The 22,606-nt window shown below is 38.4% G+C and overlaps 1 protein-coding gene across 2 annotated transcripts in view; it reads left to right on the top strand.

Annotated features, from left to right (window-relative positions):
• GABRB3 (gamma-aminobutyric acid type A receptor subunit beta3) overlaps positions 1–22,606 on the top strand; it is a 195,442-nt gene that overhangs the window by 157,116 nt on the left and 15,720 nt on the right. For both annotated transcript variants that reach the window (XM_029998747.1, XM_029998748.1), the window contains 4 exons: positions 4,095–4,315; positions 9,848–9,930; positions 11,036–11,173; positions 18,726–18,878. In XM_029998747.1, coding sequence (XP_029854607.1) covers positions 4,095–4,315; positions 9,848–9,930; positions 11,036–11,173; positions 18,726–18,878 — 595 coding nt within the window. The remainder of the gene's footprint in view (positions 1–4,094; positions 4,316–9,847; positions 9,931–11,035; positions 11,174–18,725; positions 18,879–22,606) is intronic.

The raw sequence follows: 22,606 nt of genomic DNA, 5'->3' as shown, positions 1-22,606 counted from the left end.
AACATTATTGCTGCTATGATGTTGTTAATTTTATTTTGATGAGCAAACTGTATTTTTAATTTTTTCTTTCCCTTTTATTCAATGCAGGAGAGAAAAACTAAAGATAAACCCTGTAGTAGAAAACAAATTATTGTTTGCTTTTAGTATCACTGCATATTAGCATTTATCGTTCATTAGTCCTATAGTCAATGCATTAGGTACTGTACAGTAGCATACTATAATACATTCTGCCTGTCTGAAGTGGCTTTGTAGTTAAATCATACTTGTGCTTCCTACATGGTATGTTCAGTCTGTGGAGAGACAAATATCATGTAGAAAATGCTTTAAAATTTCTTTTTACATGGTTAGCATATACAATATTTGTGAGTCTCTATAATTCTTAAGATGTTTTGAAATCATAGATAATGAACACGAACACTGATATATTATACTCTATTTAAGTTGTGATATCAGCCTCTTTACCATTGTATCTAAATTCCTTCCCAAGTATTATCTACTATTTGAGGTGGGGGGTTTTTGTTTGTTGTTTGGGATTTTTTTCCCCCAGGGAAAACTATGTTGAAAAAACACCAGCACACCCTTTTGTGTGCCTTCCCTTACATTACATTAGTGCCATTGTTGCAGCGCTAGAAAGTCAAGGAAGCTCGTCACCGTTCTTTATCCTTGTAAGATGTTCTATCGTCTTTGAATACACAAAAAAAAGCTCATGTTGCCTGTGCAGTCCAGCTTTTCCCATTTTGAGGACATTTCTCCTGTACTTCAGAAGCACTGTGTTTGTCCTTCTGTCAGGGCTTTGAATGATTTTGTTGCCATGCTTGACCTGAAGCGCCTATTACTGTGAGAAACTGGAGAGGGCAAAGGGGGACCTTGACTGTAGCATGGTATTGTATGGGGAAAAAAAAAAAAGATTTATGGAGGTCTTTGCTGCTGAGAAAATTGTCCGCTGCTCTGTGCAGTAGTTAGAATTTCCTAAAGCTGGCAGCTCTGTGTCATCTTTGACATATAACAGCACCCTAATACAGTAGCTGTAGTGGGATTAATCTCTTCTAGATTAGACATATACCCTCTTGACCTCTGTATCAGAGCTAGTCCTCATAAGCTCCCCTGGAGGAAAGTGGCCCTTAATAAACTTTGTAGGCTACTTACCTAGGGGTAAAAGTCCATTTTCTCATTTTACCTGACAAATACATAGTGCATTTTTTCCAGTCTACACTCAAACAAATTTTGCATTTTCCTCTGGAGTATAGAAAAGGGGAAAACTTCCTTTATGGGTACAAACCTTAGAAAATTAGTTAATCAAAGAATAAGAGCTGACATCCTTATGGTTTTAATAAGCTTAGTTTCTGCTGGTGGTGACTTTGGTAGAGCCACCCTCTGGAACCGGCCTTTCCTGCTCATTTTATCGCTTCTCGCACAAACAAGCCGTTTCAGTACAGTTCTACTACAAGTTTGCTGCTGCTTTTTGCTTTGACATGATTGGAAAAACTGTGATAGTGAACAAGCATGGTTCATATTAATTCTTTCTATCCCATCATCTTCAGAGCAGGTGAGGCTGGCAGAGCACCAATGTACAGTGATCCTTCAAGGTGTGTGGTAGCACACATGCTTTCTTGGGCACTCTATTTCTGCCATGTCTGTTGTTCAAAGTGCAGAGAGTGGGGTTAGGCAGACGTGTCAGTGGATCTGGGTAGTATATTGCTGTTGCAGAAGATGCTGTTTGAGCATTTTCCTTGGTAGATACTGAGTAGATACTTAGAAGAACTGGGAATGAGCTGCTGTTTCGCATGCAATAATGTACTTTTTTTTTTAAAATAACTTTTTGGGGTATCATTGCTTTCAATGCAGGCAAATATAGTCATATACATTAGCAGACTTATAGATAGGGGGTTTTTATTTAAAGTTAAGATGAAATAAGAAGTGAAGGTTAATTGAGAAAGCACTAATGAAATTTGTACCGTAGAGGATAAATTTTTGGAAGCTTGTCTTTCAGTCAAGACAATGAAAGTTCTTGATGTTTGCTGAATGTTGCTGTTTCTGTGTGTGATTTGTAAACTTTTTTCTCTGTTGTTCCATGCCATAGTAAATTTTATTGTTTAAAAATAAAATTACAGACTATTCCTGCTTGTATTGTTACATATGTTCTACTTAGCTAGTTAATTAATCCATTCATTGGCTGTGTAGCATGTATTTTATCTCAAGCCAAAGGCAAAAGGAGGCTAGCCTAAAGCTCTCTTGTGTTCAAATGTACTGCTTCTCTTATATCTTGGTGCTAGCTGTTTCACTTCTTTCAATGCTGTGCAGTGCAACCCCATTTCTTTATTTCTGTTCAGCATTATTTTGTGCATATACTGTGCATTTACACATAGTGAGCTTTCGGTGTACTGCTCATGTGTCCACAGCTTTTATAATCCCTGATTTCTTGACATTGTTTTGCAAACCATTATAGAAGCCAAGCACATAGCAAATTTTGAATGTTAACAGAAACAAGCTTTAATTAAGGTGGAACAGAGCTGGTAGAGGATGTTCGTTCTAATGCATCAGTGTCAAAAAATTGGTTGCAGAGAACATGAGGAGAGATGTGGTCTTCCTGACGTGCTAATGGAAGCGATGCAAGTGCACCCAGTATAGCATGTACCTCGTTCCCTGGTGAGCAGGGACCATTAGTCCCACCAAAGGAAGCTTCTGACAAAAAGGTCAGAGCACGTTCTCCTGAGCAGTCGTGTCGGATTTGAGTTCTGAGGAATGAGCTTCCTTCCAGGCAGTTCTGTGCGGGCTCCTTTCTCCCATCACCAGGCCTTTTTGTTTTCAAAGGTCTCCTGTTAGTTTCCTAAAATGGGAACAGCTTGTCCTTGATATCTATAATGGTTTATTTTTCTAAGCAATTAAGTTTGATTTCTTAAAGCTATAGCAGCTCCCTCATTAAAGAGACTGAATCACTGAATAACAAATGCAAAGGCTCCGGGTGTGAAAGGCATGCTTAGGTTTCATTTGATTTCAAGGAAAAGCTGTAGGGCTTGAGGGAAGCAGGGCAGGATCGGTGCCTGAAATTGGGTTGTCTTCACATGAAACCCATTACAAGAATGGACCATTCCCAACAGCTGTACTTAGAAAGCCTGAACATCCTTTTCCTGAACAAGCAGCAAGCCTGAGGGCTTTTGCATCACCAGCTTGTAGAACAGATGCAAATGCAGGTATCCTGTGGCTTGCACACCTGCTGCTAAATATTGAAATGTGTTTGGAGGTCACATAAATTTCTCAGTGTTTTGTGAAGAGTTTCATGAAGAGTTTTATTGTTTAGAGCACTTCTGTAATTTGAAAATCAGGGTTTTAACGGCCTATACTTAACGGTCTCAGTTTTTTCACTGTTAAATATGGCGCTGCTATCACATGACCAAGTCAGGTTAGTAAATTCTGAAATGAAATAAAGAATTTTAAAATGGATGTTTCAGGCTTCTGTATCCATGTTTAGGCTTTTATGTTAGTGATCACAGCTCATAGCAGACAGAACCTTAATTGACAAAATTATGAAAACCAAACATTGACATTGGTGGAACTTTACTACAATCTGCTGTTCTTCTAAGTACCAATGTAGCCTGTTGATGAGAAAATCTTGATGTTACTGCAAGATGTAGTCTCACACAAAGGTACACATATAAACAACATCTTCACAGTTTATTTTTTCAGACAGAAATTTGCATACTGCTTCAAAATACTTTGAATGTTTTTTCATTCATCTATCATTTTTAAAAAATGGGAAGATGACGGTATTTTCCTATTATCTTGTTTATCAGTCCACAAACATCATATTTCAGGTAGGTGTCAGGGGAAATACATGAAAGAAAAGGAGGAGCAGGGCAAAAGATATCAATACTAGCTGAATATCTTAAGACTTGAAATGCTCCCTTAGACTAGAGTGATACTTGAATTACTAGAATTTAATAAGTGATAGGAATATTTAATGTTTTTATTAAGCATTTTTAAAAAAAATATTTAAATTAAACAAACAGCAAAACAAGCTAGTGACAGGGAAAAAAAATTCTTCTAGTTACAACAAGTATGATTGACTGTTGTGCTTCTCTTTTTTTCCTCACCAGGATTACACTCTGACTATGTATTTTCAACAGTACTGGAGAGATAAGAGGCTGGCTTATGCTGGCATACCTCTCAACCTCACACTCGATAACCGAGTGGCAGATCAACTCTGGGTGCCTGACACTTACTTCTTAAATGATAAGAAATCATTTGTACATGGTGTTACCGTGAAGAATCGAATGATTCGCCTTCACCCAGACGGAACGGTGCTTTACGGCCTCAGGTCTGTACTTCCATGATGAAAATTTCATCATTGTTGTTATGTATTGTTGATATTTGCTTCCTGGTACAAGGTTATTACAAACACTGGGTAGTGTATTATGTAACCTTCCCTGTAACTCTGAAAGATGCCTGTAGAAAACAAATGACACGCTTGATGTTTCTTAATTTTGCCAGAAGCGCCTTCAGTCAGGTTTTATCTGTTTCTGTAGAGTCACCATATCTGGAAAGCCCACTGGCTATAGGAAGCAGAAAGGCATACATTAATTGTAAACCTGAAAATTTTGTCCAAAATACAAGTGGTAAGATTGAATGTGGGTGCTTATGTTGACTCTTGATGTGTCTGTAGTCAATAAAGAAAAAGCCATAAGCAGCCCTGGTTGAATCGAGTCAGCCACAGTTAAGACCATGACTATGGGTACCTTCAATGATTTCTTCAAGCAGGGATCAGCACTGCAGTGTGTTGTATTTCAAACCAGAGGTACAAAGTGACCTCACATTATCCTACTTTCTACCTATTTTAGGCTTGACCTGTGTTTTCTTTGTTTTCTGTCATAGCTTTTATGGTTAGGAACACCAGAAAAATCCTTCCCTTAATAAGCTTAACTACACTAACAAAAATCTTAATGGAAGACTCAGTGGTATCAAAAAGTTGCTTTCTTTGGACAGGTTACTCCATTTGCTCCAGTGCTTTAAATGTACTAGGAAAACAAGTCTGCCAGTGGAAGCTCCATTTCCATCATTGGAAGTTTCTTGTATTTTTAAGCATAGATCATACTCAAGATTGCTGCCCATAGGTAGTGCATGATAGAGTCCCTAGTATAAAAATGATTGAGAACTGAAAAGTGGTGCAGATGGATTATATGTCTAGTATAATTATTTTACCTGCTTTTGGTTTTTATCAACAATTGGAACTTTTTACCTGACTTGGGTCTTGGCCCCTCACCTCTTTAACTCCTATTACATTTCATGTATTGGCTATAATTGGATGAATCTTTCCAGACAAAATAAAAATAGACTCAGCCTATTATGAAACTTTAAAGAAGTTTAGGATGTTCAGGAAATATTGTCTCTATAATTAACTGTTTATAGCAAAAGGAGGCTTTCATCTCATGTGCTGTTGACCCAGTATGGAACACTGCAGGTTTAGGATTCTTTCCACAAGTAGTTAAATGTCAAAAAATAATGCCAGATATTTTTGTTTCCTTTATCTCAAGAACCAACCCCACAAGCAATGTAATAAAAAAATGATGGAGATTAGAACTCTTGTGATTGTAATAAGGTATAGCAGTCTTTCTGTCACACTGTAAAAACATTTGGAGTCATTCAGGTGAGGATTATCTGTCATAAAAGAGTGTATTTGAATAAGTTAACTTCCTCTTCTGCAAAATGTAAATGTCCACAAGCAGATTGCATTTCACTTGATTGATAGTATTTGCTTAGCAGGGATTTCACCAGTGGCTCATGTGTAGCACGCTTCTTTCCATTCCCTTTCCTCTGAAAGCACACAACATCCAGGGTCAGATAACCATGGTGTGAAGCCGCTGAGTTAATGAAGGATAACTGTCTGAAATTAAATCTTGGCAAAATACAGGACATCATTGTGAACAGAAGGAAGAAAATATCAGCCTTAGCTCAGTTGATTTAAAGACTTGTGCTTTGTGTTGCTCTACTGCTAACCTGTCTTCTTGTGTTGTGGCTTCAGAGCATCCCAATGGCATTGGCCTCAAGCCACAGCCTGGAGGCAATGATTCATCCTGTGGGCTGAGACCAGAACCTGGAGTTTTATGTGCCACAAAACACAGGGTCACTGAGAATAATAGGGGAAATTTTGGAGGGTTGCAACCATTTATAGACTATCCATGGAGCAAACCAGTGATTCAAAAAATATATAACAAAAGGGATCCCGAGGCCACACTTGCTCTGTGTTCTCTTCTGAACAATGTAGAATTTATCATAGTTTTGAAAGACTTGACCTTCAGTTATCCAAGGTTTCTCTCTACTTCAGAGGAAGCAGTTTGCTACCGCAGCAAAAGTCTATGAGAGTGGGGGAATGGGACAGCAGTTTTTTGAAGTTCGACCCATTTCTGGGGAATTTTTTTCTTTGGGCACGATACTGACTTCGTTCCACTTTGTTCAGAACAATATGAGGATACAACAGCTTTTTTTCATAATAGACCAAAAAAGAAATAATGACATTATAGACTGGGTATCAAAAATAGAGGCTTTCCGACTGCTTGTATGTTTGCCATATATAGACATCTTGTTCTTAGGCAGTACAATGCTAAATGTTATAAATAAATAGAGTGGAAGAATATATGTATTTTATCTGAAAGGACTCACGTAGTTATCACCCATATATAAAACATGATGGATGTTTGCAAGGTAAAAAAGTTAGTTGTCATCGGTCAGACAAGGCAAGCGCACTTATTTCTGTTCTTTTTTGGATGAATGTATTTCTGTATCAAGACGAAACGAGGATCAAATTAGCCATCAGGACTGTGAGCTAGTCACGTAAGAAGTATTTGTATTGCTTAGCCTGATTTATATTGCAAACTTTTGGGGGACACAAACTATCCTTCTGTCAGTTGTTTGTGCAGCACCTCCCAGCACATCACAGGTGGGGTTCCTATACAATACAGCAATACAATCAACGGCAATCAACCTGGTAATAAAGTAGCAGAGAAGGTTAAGAGAATCTATATCCAGAGGAAAGATAACTGAAGTAGGGAATTTTAAACAATTAAATATATTTCCTTTGTGTATTGCTTTCACCCAAAATGTATGTGTATCTGTGTACCACTTTATCTTTGTCTGGCTCGTAATTGTTTCTCTGTCACAGCTGTGATGATGAGTTCTTGAAACCCTGTTGTCCTGCTGTGTCAGGCAGCATCCCATCCCATAAAAAATAAACCTGCTCTTCTTAGGAGCATGCACAAGCCTGAGCAATTAACATTTGCTTTTGGTGAGCATTTGTGCAATTTAACTTTGGTTGCTTGAACGTTCATTCAGGAGGGACCTCTGAGCACGCAACTTACTTTGAGTAAATGGGGTAAATCTGTTTCTGTCTATATCTAGCTGTATCTTCTTTTCTAGTAGATATTCATGAAATTAAAAACATACATTTTGCTATAGTGTAAAAATTTACTTGAGGAAGAATGTGCAGTTTCTGGTACTGGAACTTGTGACACAGAACCATTACGGTATGTGAATAGGCCAAAATAAAAATACTTTCCTTAAAAAGTCATAAGGCAATTAGTAAGTTGAATGCAAGTTTGCCACCTGCATAATTTTTAATAATTCTCTCAAATTAACCACTTGTAAGTGCATGTGTTCTGGCTGGCTGGCATTTAAAGCTAGTTATACAACATAATAGTTAAGATCCTGGTACCACACTCCCTCTTCTATCAACTTAGCTCATGTGGATTCTGTTGCAGGATCTTAAATGAGACTTAGGTCAGTGCAGGGGGTTGTACCAAAGCATGGGATAGAAACCTCATAGCAGCAATGCCCAAGCGTCCCTGCATGTTTTACTTTGAGCACAGTTATCAGTTGACTCAGGAGCAAGATTGTTTGATTGCATAATCAGTATGGCTTTGTAAAGCTGATCACTGCTAAGACCTTGTTCATCAATGATCACAGATTTAAGACTAAGTTTTCTCCTCTAAAACCCTATGCTAATCCTAGTTTGATATGCTTAGCTAGAGCTGCTAGTAGTTGTCATATTGAGGAGACATTCATCTCCATAATTAGTAGCCTTGTGTCTAGCACCTTACTTGAGGGTCCAGAAGGGCACTTGCAAATGTTGATTGCAGAAGACGACGTCCCCCTAAACTGCAGAGCAGCTGAGGAATTGCTGTTTGTGAACTATTCCAGCCCACTGGGACATGCGTTAACAGAGGAACCAGAGCATCTCCCAACAGGCAGCTGGAGGAAGGTTGACCTACAAATCCTCCTGTGATACAATACTTGGTACCTGAAAGCCTGTGGGACTAACATAAGGGTATTCAGAGGACCCTCAGAGTGAACAGCAGTGGCAGAGACATGATCATGCTGTAGATAAGGCTGGGAAGGACAAAGATCGGCTGTGTGCCTTTCTCATTGGTAAGAACACAAGTGAGAAGATATGCTGAGTAACAGATCCTTGAGCTTTCTTCTCTCCTAGCTCATTCCTTGCCTTTGTGCTCATAGAACTGTCTCTCCCTGTGCAAAAAAATTATAATACTTTCTTGCAAAAGCACCTTCTCAGTCAGTGAAGGGTGGCCTCTGTTGTCCTATGAGATAGTTTTAATGGTCTTAATCCCTTCCTTTGGATATTATGTGGTTATCCATCTGAAATAACCTATACGCTTAGGATAAGCATTCTTTCCTTCTTTTTCTGGGAGATTGGATAGGGCATTCATAATAACAACATGGGGGTTTTTTTGTGTGAAGGAGGTGAAGAAAGGCACCTGACTACTTTTCTCCTCTTGAAATGGACAAAATCTTAACATTGAGGGTTCCAGCTTTTAGAGGTGCATTTAAGGTATTTCCCCTCTTGTGTTATTAGTGTAAATTATCACCAGAATATTATTTATTTAGGAACTAATTGTGTACAAGGTCCATCTCTTGTTTATATCAGAAGAGGATCAGTAAGGAATGAAGGAATGGACCTAGTCAGGCCCAGAAGATAGTTTAAATGTGAAATTTATATGAAGCCATTATAAAGAAAATGATGAAGGCTGTGATTCAGCAAAACACTGAAATACGCTGAAGATTAATCGTGAGCATATGGTTATATCTGTCTAAAAGTTAGTACAAATATATAAATCCATTAATTTAAAAATAAAGTGCCAATGCTGTGTGAAGCTGTTAATATAATTGTTTTGGTTGTGCATGTGTATTGTTGACACTCCTGATAGACAAGAGTGTGATGAAAATGCAGATTTATCACTAGTGAAATGTTTTGGAAATTCATCCTTAGTGTGCTAAATTGCCTGCATTGGAGATAGAGAAGCAAAAATATATTGTTATTTGGGGAGAAAATTTAAAATTCAATACAGCACTTCATTATAAAATCCTCTTTAAATTTGAAAACTTGAGAAGTATACTCAACTTTGAAACAAAGCATTTTGCTGGACTTAAAACATTTTTTCAACGTTTCAGTTTTTTTTCTAGAGCTGCCACAAAACCAAGGAATCAGTTATTCACAAAGCTCTGATCATTTTGACATTTGTAGCAGACTTTTTTCACTTCACATTTTCTGATATAAAGTCATATTTTTTAATCTCAGCAAATGTTTGTGTAATATTTGCATACGCGGATAGGTCCATTGAACCCCAAAGGGACTGGTTGCATAAGGGCAAGTCACAGTGAGTTGTTCCATTGCAGTCAGTGTAACTGCTGTTGTGTTAAGCTGCTGCTCAATGTAAAACTATGGACCAGATTCTCAATTATTGTAAGCTTCTCTTCAGAGAGTCTTCATTTTGAAAAATAAACAGCAACAAAACTTGGATTACTGGCTGTACAGTAATTCTATTTGATGTTTGTATTTCAGAATCACAACCACTGCAGCTTGTATGATGGACTTGAGAAGATACCCATTGGATGAACAAAACTGTACTCTGGAAATAGAAAGCTGTACGTACATAAGAAAATGCAAGTAAAACCTAGTTCAGATACGGGGCAGTTTTCCTTTTATAGAACTGTGTAGTATTTACACTGGTGTCTATAAATGCTATGTGAATCATGTAATTATTACCCTTTGGATTTTTTGCTTGTTTGTTTATTTTACTTTAAAAAAAATATAAGGCATCATCCATTTCTAGATGGATGGATACATCCTAGAAAAATGGGCTTAGGACAGAATGAAGTAATTTGTTGCTCCAGCCTGACTTGGCAGAGGCAGTGACTGGATGCTTATCTTCAACACAAGACAATGAATGTTCATATTTTAATCAGATTCATTTTCAAGAGAGCAAACACTGTGATATCATTTTCTTTCAGTATGCTTTATTATGCATGGATGGTCTTGCCGCAGGACCCGCCCTGGGCTTTCAGATCGGCCCCATTTATAATTTGCAATTGTGTTCGAAACAGAACCAGATTGTCTCTTCCACCTAATCATGTCCTAGGATTGCAGTATTCAGATGTATATTTGCACTTCAAGAGTTCCTGCTCCATTTCTGCTACTGGCTGGAGATTGTGGGCCATATACAGAAAATACTAGTATATATTCTATATTCAACTGTAGTCCTCCACTACAGAAGCTAATGGAAATGGTGCGACTCACACTTTTTAGTGTGAGTGGAAAAGATCTGCCCCAGTTATGTTTGTCTGTATTCATTGAATAGTCCATCTTCTTCTGGTGATTATCAGCATAAATATACACTTGGTTTCAGTGCTAAATGTGTATGATGTTTTAAATCATGCTAATCTGCCATTTTGCAGATTATTGGCTAGCATTTTCTGTCTCATTGGGGCCATTAATACCTATGTGTATTTTATGAGAGTGATACCAAAAAAAAAAAGAAAACAGAGTATTTTGCCTCAAATTCCTGGGCAGGCTGTAATGGCACAGCTCTTTCGGAGACCTGCTGACAGGCATACAGAGCAAAATACTATACACCACTCCCACTGTTCTGGTTCTTTTCATCGTCTCAAATGACAAACCGCGTGTACTGTGTTTGAAGCTACATTTGAGTCTGCTGTTATTTCTCACTTCCTCTCCACACTTTGCCTGCAGACGGCTACACAACTGATGACATAGAGTTCTACTGGAGAGGTGGAGATAATGCAGTCACTGGCGTGGAGAGGATTGAGCTTCCTCAGTTCTCCATTGTGGAATATAGACTGGTGTCAAAGAATGTTGTCTTTGCCACAGGCAAGTATTGTCCATTTAGTGTTTTAATTTCCTGGTGTATGACAATTACTGGTTTATTAATCATAATTAATCATTATTAATCATAATTATATATAGTCTGTATTGTGTGTTTGGCTAAAGAAATCACTTACTTGGTAAAGCCTGGAGGTAGGGGCCCATGAAATATCATTTCTTGTTTATTTTTCTTTTTCTTGTGTGTGTGATACTTAACCAGCCACCTAAATATCTATGATCTAAACAAATATGAAGTCATTCACCTCTGAATCATGAGTTTAAAAGTAGCCTACAGGGTTACTGAACATACATAAGTATGTTTTGGTATACTAGGTCAAAACCCACTGTTTTTGCGAACACCTCCCTGCAACTTTTCAGTGCATGTTTGTTTTGTTCTTGCACAGTGAATGTAATGTCTTTTATATCTTGATTGGCAGTGACGGAAATATAGTACTATATACATAGCCAGTGCTTTTGTCATCATTATTAAGATGCTGAAATTAAATCCCTGGGTTCCCTCCTTATTTCCTTGAAGATGTAATAAAAGTTACTGGTGACTCACAGCATTGGATGTCTTCAGGTGACAAAGCACAATGTTAATTTACATGTTTAATGTTAGATGTCATCATAGGAAAATGTTATGTGTGACAAGACCAAAGCAACACAGAAACCCATCAGCAAGTGTGGGGCCACTATTTGGGACCTCAAGATTTTCAGTGCTCTTCAGACCAAAGGAGTGTGCTGTTCCGTCTGTCCCAGCACACTAGAACAAATGAAGCACAGCTCTATTATGTTTGTAAGCATCACTTCACCCACTCTTTGGACACAGCATCTGTTCCAAAGTACACAGAAACACAAGTTGTATTTCAGAACAAAATGTAGATATCGCTGGGATTGAAATTAATATGAGGGGGTTTGCCAGCTGCTGCTGTTCTTGTTTATCATTGTGAATGGAAGGGTTTTTTTCTATAGAGAAACAGATACTCTAATCCTATATCCTTCCATTCTGCAGCTAGTGTCACCTTTGGCAGCCAGGGCTTACCTGCCCCTCCACAGGACTGGATATGCGTTTGTAGGATGGCTCTTTTGAACAACAGTGAGAATACAGAGAACTTATCTGGGAAGTTTTTGTGACAGTCCAAAGCCACCTTTTAGTTCAGTATGAAATATTTCAGTAAAGGCACAATTTAGTAATTTAGAGATGAGAGAGATCTGTTAAAATCAGGAAAAAGAGAAATCCAAAGAGCTGTGAGACAAATACGAGAGAGAATGAAAACTAGGAGTAGACATTTATATGACTGACCAAATTTTCAGAATCATAACAGTTCTTTCCAAAAAAAACTTGTGGAAGGAGTAAAAACATCCCATGCTCCAGAGTTTAAGATAGCTTGACATTAGGGAGTAGGATGAGACAGCCACAGAGAACAGATTACTCCATGTTTCTCGTACCATCTTCTGAAGCATATAATTTTTGTCTCTGATGAAGACACAATACTGAGTTTACTATTATTTTGGTACAGGACATTATGAAAATGCTTGATTAATTATGAAATTTTGTGACAAGTATTTCCATGCAGGGGAAACATCAAATTTGTTTCTCAAAACCACATATTTAATTCTGAGTCTGAAGCATGCTAATGAATCTGACAGATAAAGTCAGCACATTTTTAAAAATTTCTTCTCAAGACCCTGCTTTCTTATGGTCCTAGTAATTAGGGCCAGTTTCTACATTTTTGTGGAGAATAATTCAGGCATGCTTTTTTTTGGCTTTGAGTTTATTGAAGTCTCAAGGGAAGATATTAATTCTTTGAGCTCAATATCTCAACCAACATTTCAGAGATTTCAGTACTAGTGTGCTTTGATTGTATAAAACTAAAAGAAGACTTCAGAGTCATGCCATAAACAGCTTTTGGAGTAGTTATTTCTCCTATCCTCCATGAGGAACAGTGCTGTATAATCTTGTGTAACTTATGCAAATGGGAAAATCTGTTCCCATAGTTACTACTGAGAAGCAACGGTAAGCATGGGAAAAACCCCATAGATAATGACAGAAGGCTGTGCGGAGCTGCGAGAATACTGGAGGAACTGCATGCATGTTGGAGCATAGCATTGGAGTTAAAAATTATCTTGCCAAATTAGCAAAATGGGTCTGAAAAAAGGTACAAAAGACAGTATGGACAAGTGCAAAATACAACATCTATACAACTAATTTTTTTGTATCCAAATTCAGGATAGGGAATACCAGATTAGGCCAGGGTTCTGTATGTAGAAACCTAGGGCTTGCTGTTGATCTCAGACTGCACAGGAGCCAATGACATCTTCTTGGGGGAAAAAACCCCCAACAAACAAAACACATCCTGTAAGGAGTCTGACTTGCATTGCTAAGGCCTGAGCTGAGTATTTGTGGTTGTGGGTAGCGGTCTTCAAGACAGTTGTGGAGCAACAGAAGAGGGTCTAGGGAAAATTAGTAAGTATGAGTGGAAGTCTACAAAATTGAATATCTGAGATTACTGGAGAAACAGGTATGATTGTGTAGTTAAAAAAAAGAGAACCCTTGGTGGGAATCGAATAAACTCTTCAGGTGTCTAGAAGTTATCTGCAAAGACTTGGACAATAGCCTGTTCTCTTTATTCATGATCGAAAGAAGCCAAAGTAGAATTTGAATTGCTATGAAGAAGAAAAATCTGGTTTGACTGTCCTTCTAACACCAGTTGAATTCCATACAGGCTACCATAAGACATCTAAAATGGCACTGGATGCCTATGTGTCAGTAATTGAATTAAGCTCATAGTCAAATGATATGAAATCAGTGCTGTCAATGGAGCCTAAAGAGCTATTCAGCTCTTGAACACCTCTATTCTGTCAAGTGAATAGCTCTTAGGACACTATTCAGTTGCCTAAACATAGGTATCTGGTGCCTCTTGAGATGCTGTAGAGCATCCTGCTTAGCAGTTATGCTGCTGTTCTGGAGTCTTACAGTCTTGTGTCCTATGTGACAATCCAGTGCTTCAGTATTAATTACTTAACTAGTATTAAGTTCTACTCTTCAATAGCCTAATCCATCTCAAATGGCATTAGAAACCTCTGTATAGGCAATTAAATCACACCTTTAGAATCAGCTGGCTGTAAATCTAGATCTCCATGGTTTACACTGAGAGCTTATGCGCCATCCATGTATAAATATCTGCATACAAACACCTGAAATTTAGTGCCTAGACCTGTGAGCTGAATCTGCCTCCTAAATGTTTATTATGAAGAAATGCTAAGAAACTGAACAGGAATGGGAATATATAAAACACCACCTAAAAGCTTCAAGATGCATAGCAGTCAGGGCCAGATTAGCAACCTGTTGCTAAGAGGAGGGTAGTCTTAAAAGATTTGAAAATTAATTATTTGCTGTATTCTGAAAGATCAATCTGTAAAGTACATTTCCAATTAGCTGAAGAACCTTCCCAGAAGAACAGATTAAAATAAGAATTCTATAACTGACCAACTCTGTTATCTTGGTTCATACTTGGATAAAACAGCAAGAGACTAATTTAGCCTCGGAGCTAGATATTTCAGCTTGCTAGCTTTTAATGAAATTGAAACAGAAACAAGTAATTACTTTTTACCAAGTGCCCAAATATATGAAAGAGGAATATTTTGGGCTCAGTTATTGATTAAGTATTTGTTTTCATGCCTGTATTCTCACTACTGTTGTTAGATTTAAATACTTCAGGCCAAATTCTGTTATTCCTGCACTATTTAAATTAGCCCATAGCCATCAACATGTTATATGAGATGGGAGTAAGGGTAACAAATTTGGTCTCTGAACAGCAATACTGTTATTTAGGCAAAAAACCAAATTTTGATGGAATGTTAACAACTAGAATTTCCTGGTAATTAATCTCTAAATGTACTGAGACTTAATTGACAAATCATTATCCAAGCATAATCAGGCAAGTAACAGTGTAATTGTTGATCTCACCAAGAAATCCATTTTTATTAAATAAATTACACAAGGTGGTTCCTTCTTAGATAAATAAAGATCTGGGCTTACAATCCTTGTTCCATGCAGGTCAGGACTCATCCTTTTCACTGCGCTTTAGCCATCCAGACAAAGAGCGGGGAATAAGTGGGGGAAATAAGGAGTGTTCCTTCTTTTAATTCTTTTTTTCCACAGATTCAGTGGTCTGTTTGCTAGAGGTGAGATATTATAGCAGAGATGGCAGGCTGGAGGCAGGGCCAATAGATCATCTGTGAAAGCATAAAAGCAATACAGGTGAAAGTAATACAAACTTTTGTAGTCTCAGGGAGAGCTACCTAAAGGAGAACTCTGGCTGATAGTATGAAAAAACAAGGCTCCCAGTTCATGTTTCAATTTCAACCTGAACTATACAAAGACCAAATTATTCTGAAATTTTTTGAAATCCAGACGTCCCCCAAAAATTTGAGCTTGGAAAATCACTACAAAACAGGATGACATTCTATTTACATCTATGAAACTGAGCAATGTGTCAACTCCAGTAAGTAGCTGTAATGCCAGCAAGACTTTTGGTTAGATTGCTCAGGAGCCACAGACCCTCAAAACCTACCCTGAGACTTACAGGGCAGGGATTCATCTTGCTCTGATTTAAGGTGAATATAATTTCAGTGTCTACATATGAACTAGGTAGGTGTCTTAGTTGCTGGGAATCTAGTCAATACAGTCAGTGGAGTCTGGAGACAAATTCAGTCCACCAATAGGAGTCTATTTTAGGAGGCGATGGATAATTCTCTAGGTTTCATTTACTAGATTGACTAGATGAACTGACTTTCCTGTAAATGTAATTGGAGCTTAGACACCTAGCTCATGTGTATGCAGTTCAAGTGCTGATCAAAAAGATGTAGGGGCTATGTCATATCCACTACCCGTGTGCTGGTGTCTGAGATGGCATAGGGCATCTCAAAAGGAACAGTGCACCTTCAGACTGGCAACTGAATCTCTCTGTTACAGTCCAGCTCCAACTCTAGAGCAGGAAGACAGCACTGACAGCCCTGGCCCTAGGTATGGTTCTTAGGGTTCTATCTTCTAGCTTCAGGACAAAGAACCTGGTGCTTGAAACAACTTTATGTTGACATCTCTGGCCTTGAGACAATCTGTCTGGGGAGTCCACCTTTAAGGCCAGGTCCCCCTAGTTTCAGTAATTACCTTATCTCATTAGACGGAGAAGATGATGAGGTAATGGATGATGGTCATGGGTGAAGCATTCAAGATAAATGTCTGAAGTTTGCTCTGTTACAACAAACAAACAACAAACAAAAAAACAAAAAACATACAACACACAATACACACCGTTTCTCAGTTCGGGATTTCACTACTGAACAATACTGACATACGTGACATATCACTTCTCTACACTGTTGACACATGCCTCCTCCATCCACACCATTTTTCCTGCCTTATCAATAGCGAAGTGCTCTCTTCTTTCTCTGAGGTTCCCCAGTGCGTTCAGGGTCCTTGGCACTGGAGCAGCCCAAGAAGAGTCTTTGACTCAATGATTCAGTTCCACTGAACCTTCTTGAATGAATCCTTCAGACTATTTATCAAAGTATCAGTATTTTATGGGAGAATTTCCAGTCATCACCTCTATCAATGATATTCCACAGACACCCAGACCTGGACAGGACTTTTGGAAAGGAAGAGATTTATAGAGAATCCTTTACGTGGGTGGTGTATTATATGAAATAATTTTCCTCAACAGAGCTTTGTAAAGATTTCTGTCTGATGCACTACTCTTACTGCAGAAAGGTGATCAGGTCTGCCACATTTTTTATGTATTTCATGATGGCAGGGTATTTTCCTGTTTTATTTACATAGTCTGCAGACACAAGGCCATGGAAACCATTTCATAAGAAGCTCAATGAAAAAGTTAAGCTTTGTTAGCAAAAAAACAGGCATGGTTTCAAAGAGAGAATTTGTCTTTTGAAATTAAACGTTGGTCATTGGAAAATGAAGATGTTAAGCAAGCTAAAGTCTAAATGATTCTTTGCTGAAAATTATGTTGACTGCTCTAGACAGCAGAAAAGCTTGGTCAGATTTTCATGATGAAATAAATTCTTCTGACTCTACCAATATTCTTATACTGGTGAAATTAGAAGGCATTTCATCCTGGAAAAAAATTGTTGCTGATTGAAGAAATCACAGCAACCAAATACAGCTACTAGATATTTCTTTTTCCAGTGATAGTTCTTCTGAGATTGTTTGATTAAACAGTTAAGGATAGTTGCATAAAGTTTGATACTCCCTGGATGCTTCTGCTGCCTGGAAGCATCCTGTATGCCTGTAGCATTTTTTCTGTCATATGACTCAAAGTATACCTAACTATCAGGAATGCGATGAAGAGAAATCTGCAGTTTTCTATTCCTTCTTTCATTTTCTCTCTCAGGAAATCCATCATTCTTGTGTATATGGGCAAATTTAATTTCTTATGCTCATATCCAAACATATGAACATAATTTAAAGGGAAGTTTGTAATTTTTTCTTTGTTTCTAGATGTAATCTTTCATAACTTGCACATATTTGCATTAGAATAGGTGGGATGTGATCTAATATCTAGTTGGGCTCTCAGTATGTTCAGAAATGTTTTTAGGATGTTGACTGTAACTAGAGCTTTTAGAAGAGCTATTAGAAGTATCATATCTAAGATTAGTGATGCAAACACTGAAATCATGGAGCTAATGTTGTGTGAATGACTACCTTTTTCTTGTACAGCTGTACTCAGATTTAATCATCTTTGCATTTGGTGAAAGAAGTCACAAATTTTTTAACTGTTTGAGATTTCTAAATATATAAAATATATTTGGTAAGAGTAACACCAATTTTGAAATACACCAGTTTGAAGTTAAATAATAAAATGTTTTGTTTGAAACATTGACATTGAGGTTATTAATTTCTTTTCATTATTTATTTGCTCCAATTGTAACAGTTCATGAATCCTATATATAAACACAGATATAAAATCATTTTTTTTGTGCTTAAAATATTTTTAGAAGAAAAATTCTCTCTGGCTCTAATTGATGTTAGAGGATCTGGTCTGAAGGCTTTTCCTCACTGTGATTCATTACTATTTGTTTTTGACACCACAGGTAGCATGTTTCTCTTAGTTCAGATGTAATTAAGAAGTGCCATCTCATGAACAACTCTTCCATGTAAATACAAAACTATGCACATGACTAATCCTCTCAATATAAATACTATACGTAAAACTGTGTATTTGGATAAGCATTTTACTTGGGGACCTAAGCATCTGTTTTTAAAAACTAACCAGTGCTCACCCATCTGTTCAATAATCTAGAATAACTTACTCTCTCTTTTCTTCTCAAAAACAAATTACTTGGATAGCACTATATTCACTGCAAGGTTTCTTTTAATACCAACCAGTAATACAGTGAAGGCGTTTTCCCTACTGTTCTGCAGATGTCATAGTACCCCATAAAATGTGCATGCTTTAGTTTCTATGGAAACTGAAGACAACTATCTGCAAGTGTCTTTTCTTCAGTATAAATAATGCTGTTTTCCTCTCCCTTTCCTCAGGTGCCTATCCAAGACTCTCGCTGAGCTTCAGGTTGAAGAGAAACATTGGATACTTTATTCTTCAAACCTACATGCCCTCCATACTGATTACCATTTTATCATGGGTGTCATTCTGGATCAATTATGATGCATCAGCAGCAAGAGTTGCCCTTGGTATGTGCTAAGAATGAGTGGGACATTAAAATGTCAGGCTGGATGTAGCCTTCAGAGATTGTTAAAGACTGCAACGTGATGTCAGTATTTTAATATTCCAAATTCATTTACGTCAAAATTATGTCATTCAGTATTGCCTCAAAAGTGATGAGTTTGCCCCTGCATGCAAGAATGTAGCTACCACTAAATCTCTGCCATGAGCGGCTCATACGGGTCCCAGCCTTGTTCTCATAAAAGTTAATGTTGTTGTCAGTAGCTTCAGCAAGGGGACAAGCTCCAGAATCATACTCCAAGGGCCTGAGTGTGGGTTTTCAGTCCAGCTCAGTGTGGGAAGACAAGTGTGGCTCCAAGCCTCCTCCTGAGGTCCTAGCTGCTTTAACTGACAGTGGCAGGAGCAGATGTCAAGAACCATGTGCTCATTGAGAGCGCAGGGGAATGTCAGCTACGGACCATGACATCCCAGCTCACCCTCAGAATGCACAGTATGCTAAGTGCATTTTTATCACAGCTTAAAGTGCCGTTTACCTCATGGCAGAAAAACATGCATTTGGCACAGATTAGTAATCCAAGTCCAAGACCTTTTCAGATCAAAGTATCCTTTAAATAAGGGAAAGTGGCTCACAGGATATATTTCATCTATTACAGAAGCATACTCAGGGATAGCTAGAGACAAGGAATATTAAATGGATCCCTAAATAATCCTTATGACTACCGCCAGCTCTCATTTCATCCCAAATCCTGTCTTCAACCCTGTGCTTCCCAATAGCACATGCCTTCCTTCCCAAAACTTGACACTAAGCCTATGCTGTATAACTTCCTGCTACATTCTCTTCTCTTCTTAAGACAGGAACATATTCCCTAGTTCCCTTATTTTTCTGATAGGTACCACAGCAAACTGTGAGTCCAACCCATGCCCATGAGATTCCCCATCTCTGTACCACCTACCTCCCAAGATCCCGCACAGCAAGGCAGGCTGGCCAGCTACACCTATACCTTTGTGCAATATAGTATTGCATCCTAGCATCTGAACTTGGATAATTGAAGATATTGTAGATTAACTGCAGTTACTGTACAGTAATTCTACAGATACTGTGGATTAGCTAGTGCATATGGGCATGACAGAATCTGGCATTACCTCTCAGCAGCTAGTGCATGTTCAGCAGGTTGCAGCTAAGTAGTAGCTTAATGGGAGGTGGGACATAGACTCCAAACAGCTCTGGAACTGTTGAGCTCTGGATCATAAATGAACTACTGGATACCAAAGATCCACCCTGGAGACATTATGACTGAGTGAGGGGAGCACTTCAAACATCTAGTATCTAGATTTTACATGCCTGCCAGGACTGCAGAGAACAGATGGTTAGACAGAAGTTACCAAACCCAGTGACATTCCACGCCCTTCTATAATGAGTTCACACAGTTTTTCCTTGTTTAAGAAACAGGACTGTCTCATGTGGCCTGTTTCTCTGTAGCACAAGTTCAAGTACCATACTGTGATAACACAAATATTAGAACAAAAGTTGGAGACTACATTCAAGGCAAGCTCAGGAGCCCAGATGTTCTATTTCAGATTGATAGAAAGTCCTTTTGAAAGGTTGAAAATCCATGTAATAGGTTCTTCTGAGAAAACAATTAGTGCCTTGGTGATTATGTCTGTGATGTTTGTATAATAAAGTTCAGTACCATAGGTCTAATCTTATGTTCCTTTGTATAGCCCTTCTTACGAGTCTGAAACTGATATGAAATGGTATCAAAGTTTAAAGGCAATATAGCCTCTTTGGACATAGGTAACTGGCTCTGAAAAGAGCAGTACAGAGGAGGGTAAGGCCTGCTGGCCTGGGTATTTGTTAGAGGAAGGATTCCCTGTGCAATTCTTAGGGACGTGGAGACAAGCTTTTACCAACCCCTGCAGGAAGCCTGTGTTCTCTGCAAGAGCCTGATTCTAGTTCATTCACTTCCATGTTTTGCTCCTGTCCCTGGTCCCTTGCTGCACACACTGTCTGTGCTCCAGCCTGCACTGAACCAAGTAGTTGCCTCAATAGAGAAACCCAGGCAAAGGCCAGCTCATTCCAGAGACTATGTGCTCTGAACAGTGCAGGTAGAAGCTGATACAGGGCTGATCTCAAGAGAAATATTCAAAACTACCAATTCTGCTCAAAACTGAGTTTTTGCTAGCTCGCCCTAGAAGTTCCTAAATTTGGTCTTTTGAGTGAGCAGAAAAGTAATTTTAAGAGTTGCCACTCTTGGGAAGGGTTGTAATCACAAGATTATTCTATTTTTATATGATAGGTGAGTGTCAGCTGCTTCCCCTCCAGCTGTGCTTTAAAATAAATTACTGATCTTCAGAAGGACATTTGCCTGCAGAGTGTCAGGATCTCCTAGGGGATGTATTTCCTTTTGGTTAGTGATAGCCACCTTTCTATTCAGTGTGCTTCATCTTCCAGATCACCAAGAGAGCCAACAAACTCTTCCTGTGTGGCCTTTATGGATTTAGCTCTGGAATCTAGATTACAGCCTGGGAACAGGCACCAAAAATGTGGGCATCATAACCCCGACTGGGCAGGCTTCTAAGTCCCTTGTTGACCTAGGCTTTGGTAAGCATCTGTGGGATGCTAGTGAGATGCCTAGGGTGTGTTAAAAGGAATCTGTGGGATTTCTGATACAAAAATCAATTTGATCTTAGGTAAGTTTTGGAATCCCTTGTGGGAAGCAGCATCAGGTAATCCTACAAAAAAAACCAAGCTAGTTCAGGCTAGAGAAATCCCTTGGGCTGCAAACGTATGATAGTGTTTGATGCAGTCCTCCACCCTTCTCACCCCTGTTCTTGTGCTGGCATGGAGGTTTTCTAGAGACTTTGTTGAAGTTTCTTTAGGTAAAAATCATGTGTCAGCTATACTCCTCATTTTACTACAGAGGTGAGTTATACCCAATATAGTTTTTAAATAACCTTGTGCTGTGTGTGTCTCCACTGTATTTCAAGCCATGGAACATCTGACATCAGCACACACTTGTTTCACAGTTTAGAGGAAAAGCACTGAAAACTGCATGATGCCGACCTACTAAATATACAAAATACCTGTTACAGAACCTCATAGGCTACTACTACAGTTCCCTGGAGTGACACTGTTTACACCAACAGCTTGATTTTGAGTTATATTGTCTTTATTTCTGTCTCTTCAGGTAAAAGAAGCTGTGCTTTATCATATGGCAGCAATTTTCTTTCATCCTTTATTTTTGTTCTGCCTGCGTTTTAGTGACTACTTACAAACTGATGGCATAATTATGGAATCGGAGAAAATAGTAATGGAGGGGATCTATGAGAATGGCTTGCCTCTTTTACCAATGTAGACTTATGCCACAAATCAGTGTTTTCAGCCACCTGTGATTTGCAATTCCCATAAAATTTCCAGCAGAGATGCAGACCCTGCAGTTTATTGTGAATTCAAGCAGACTGACAATAAATTTTCTTTTCATACCACCTTTTCAAAACAGTGCTCTGTAATACATTTTCAGGTGCTATGTCCACGCTTAGGTAAATAAATGAGGGTTTGACATACCTTATAGATTTTTCTAGGTACTTTATTAGTGTCCAGTTGATCACTATAAAAATGCTGCTCTCCCTCCTTTGCTTTTTCTTTCCACAAATGCACATACCTGCTCTGGCATGGTCTGCCTCTCACTGCTCATCTCGCTTCTTTCTCTGTAAAAATTAGACTACTACTCTAACC

The sequence above is a fragment of the Aquila chrysaetos genome, chromosome 23, assembly GCF_900496995.4.
Source record: "Aquila chrysaetos chrysaetos chromosome 23, bAquChr1.4, whole genome shotgun sequence".
In the NCBI taxonomy this organism is placed as follows: domain Eukaryota; kingdom Metazoa; phylum Chordata; class Aves; order Accipitriformes; family Accipitridae; genus Aquila; species Aquila chrysaetos.
The sequence above is the reverse complement of the archived record's forward strand: the minus strand, read 5'-3'. Positions and strand labels throughout refer to the sequence as shown.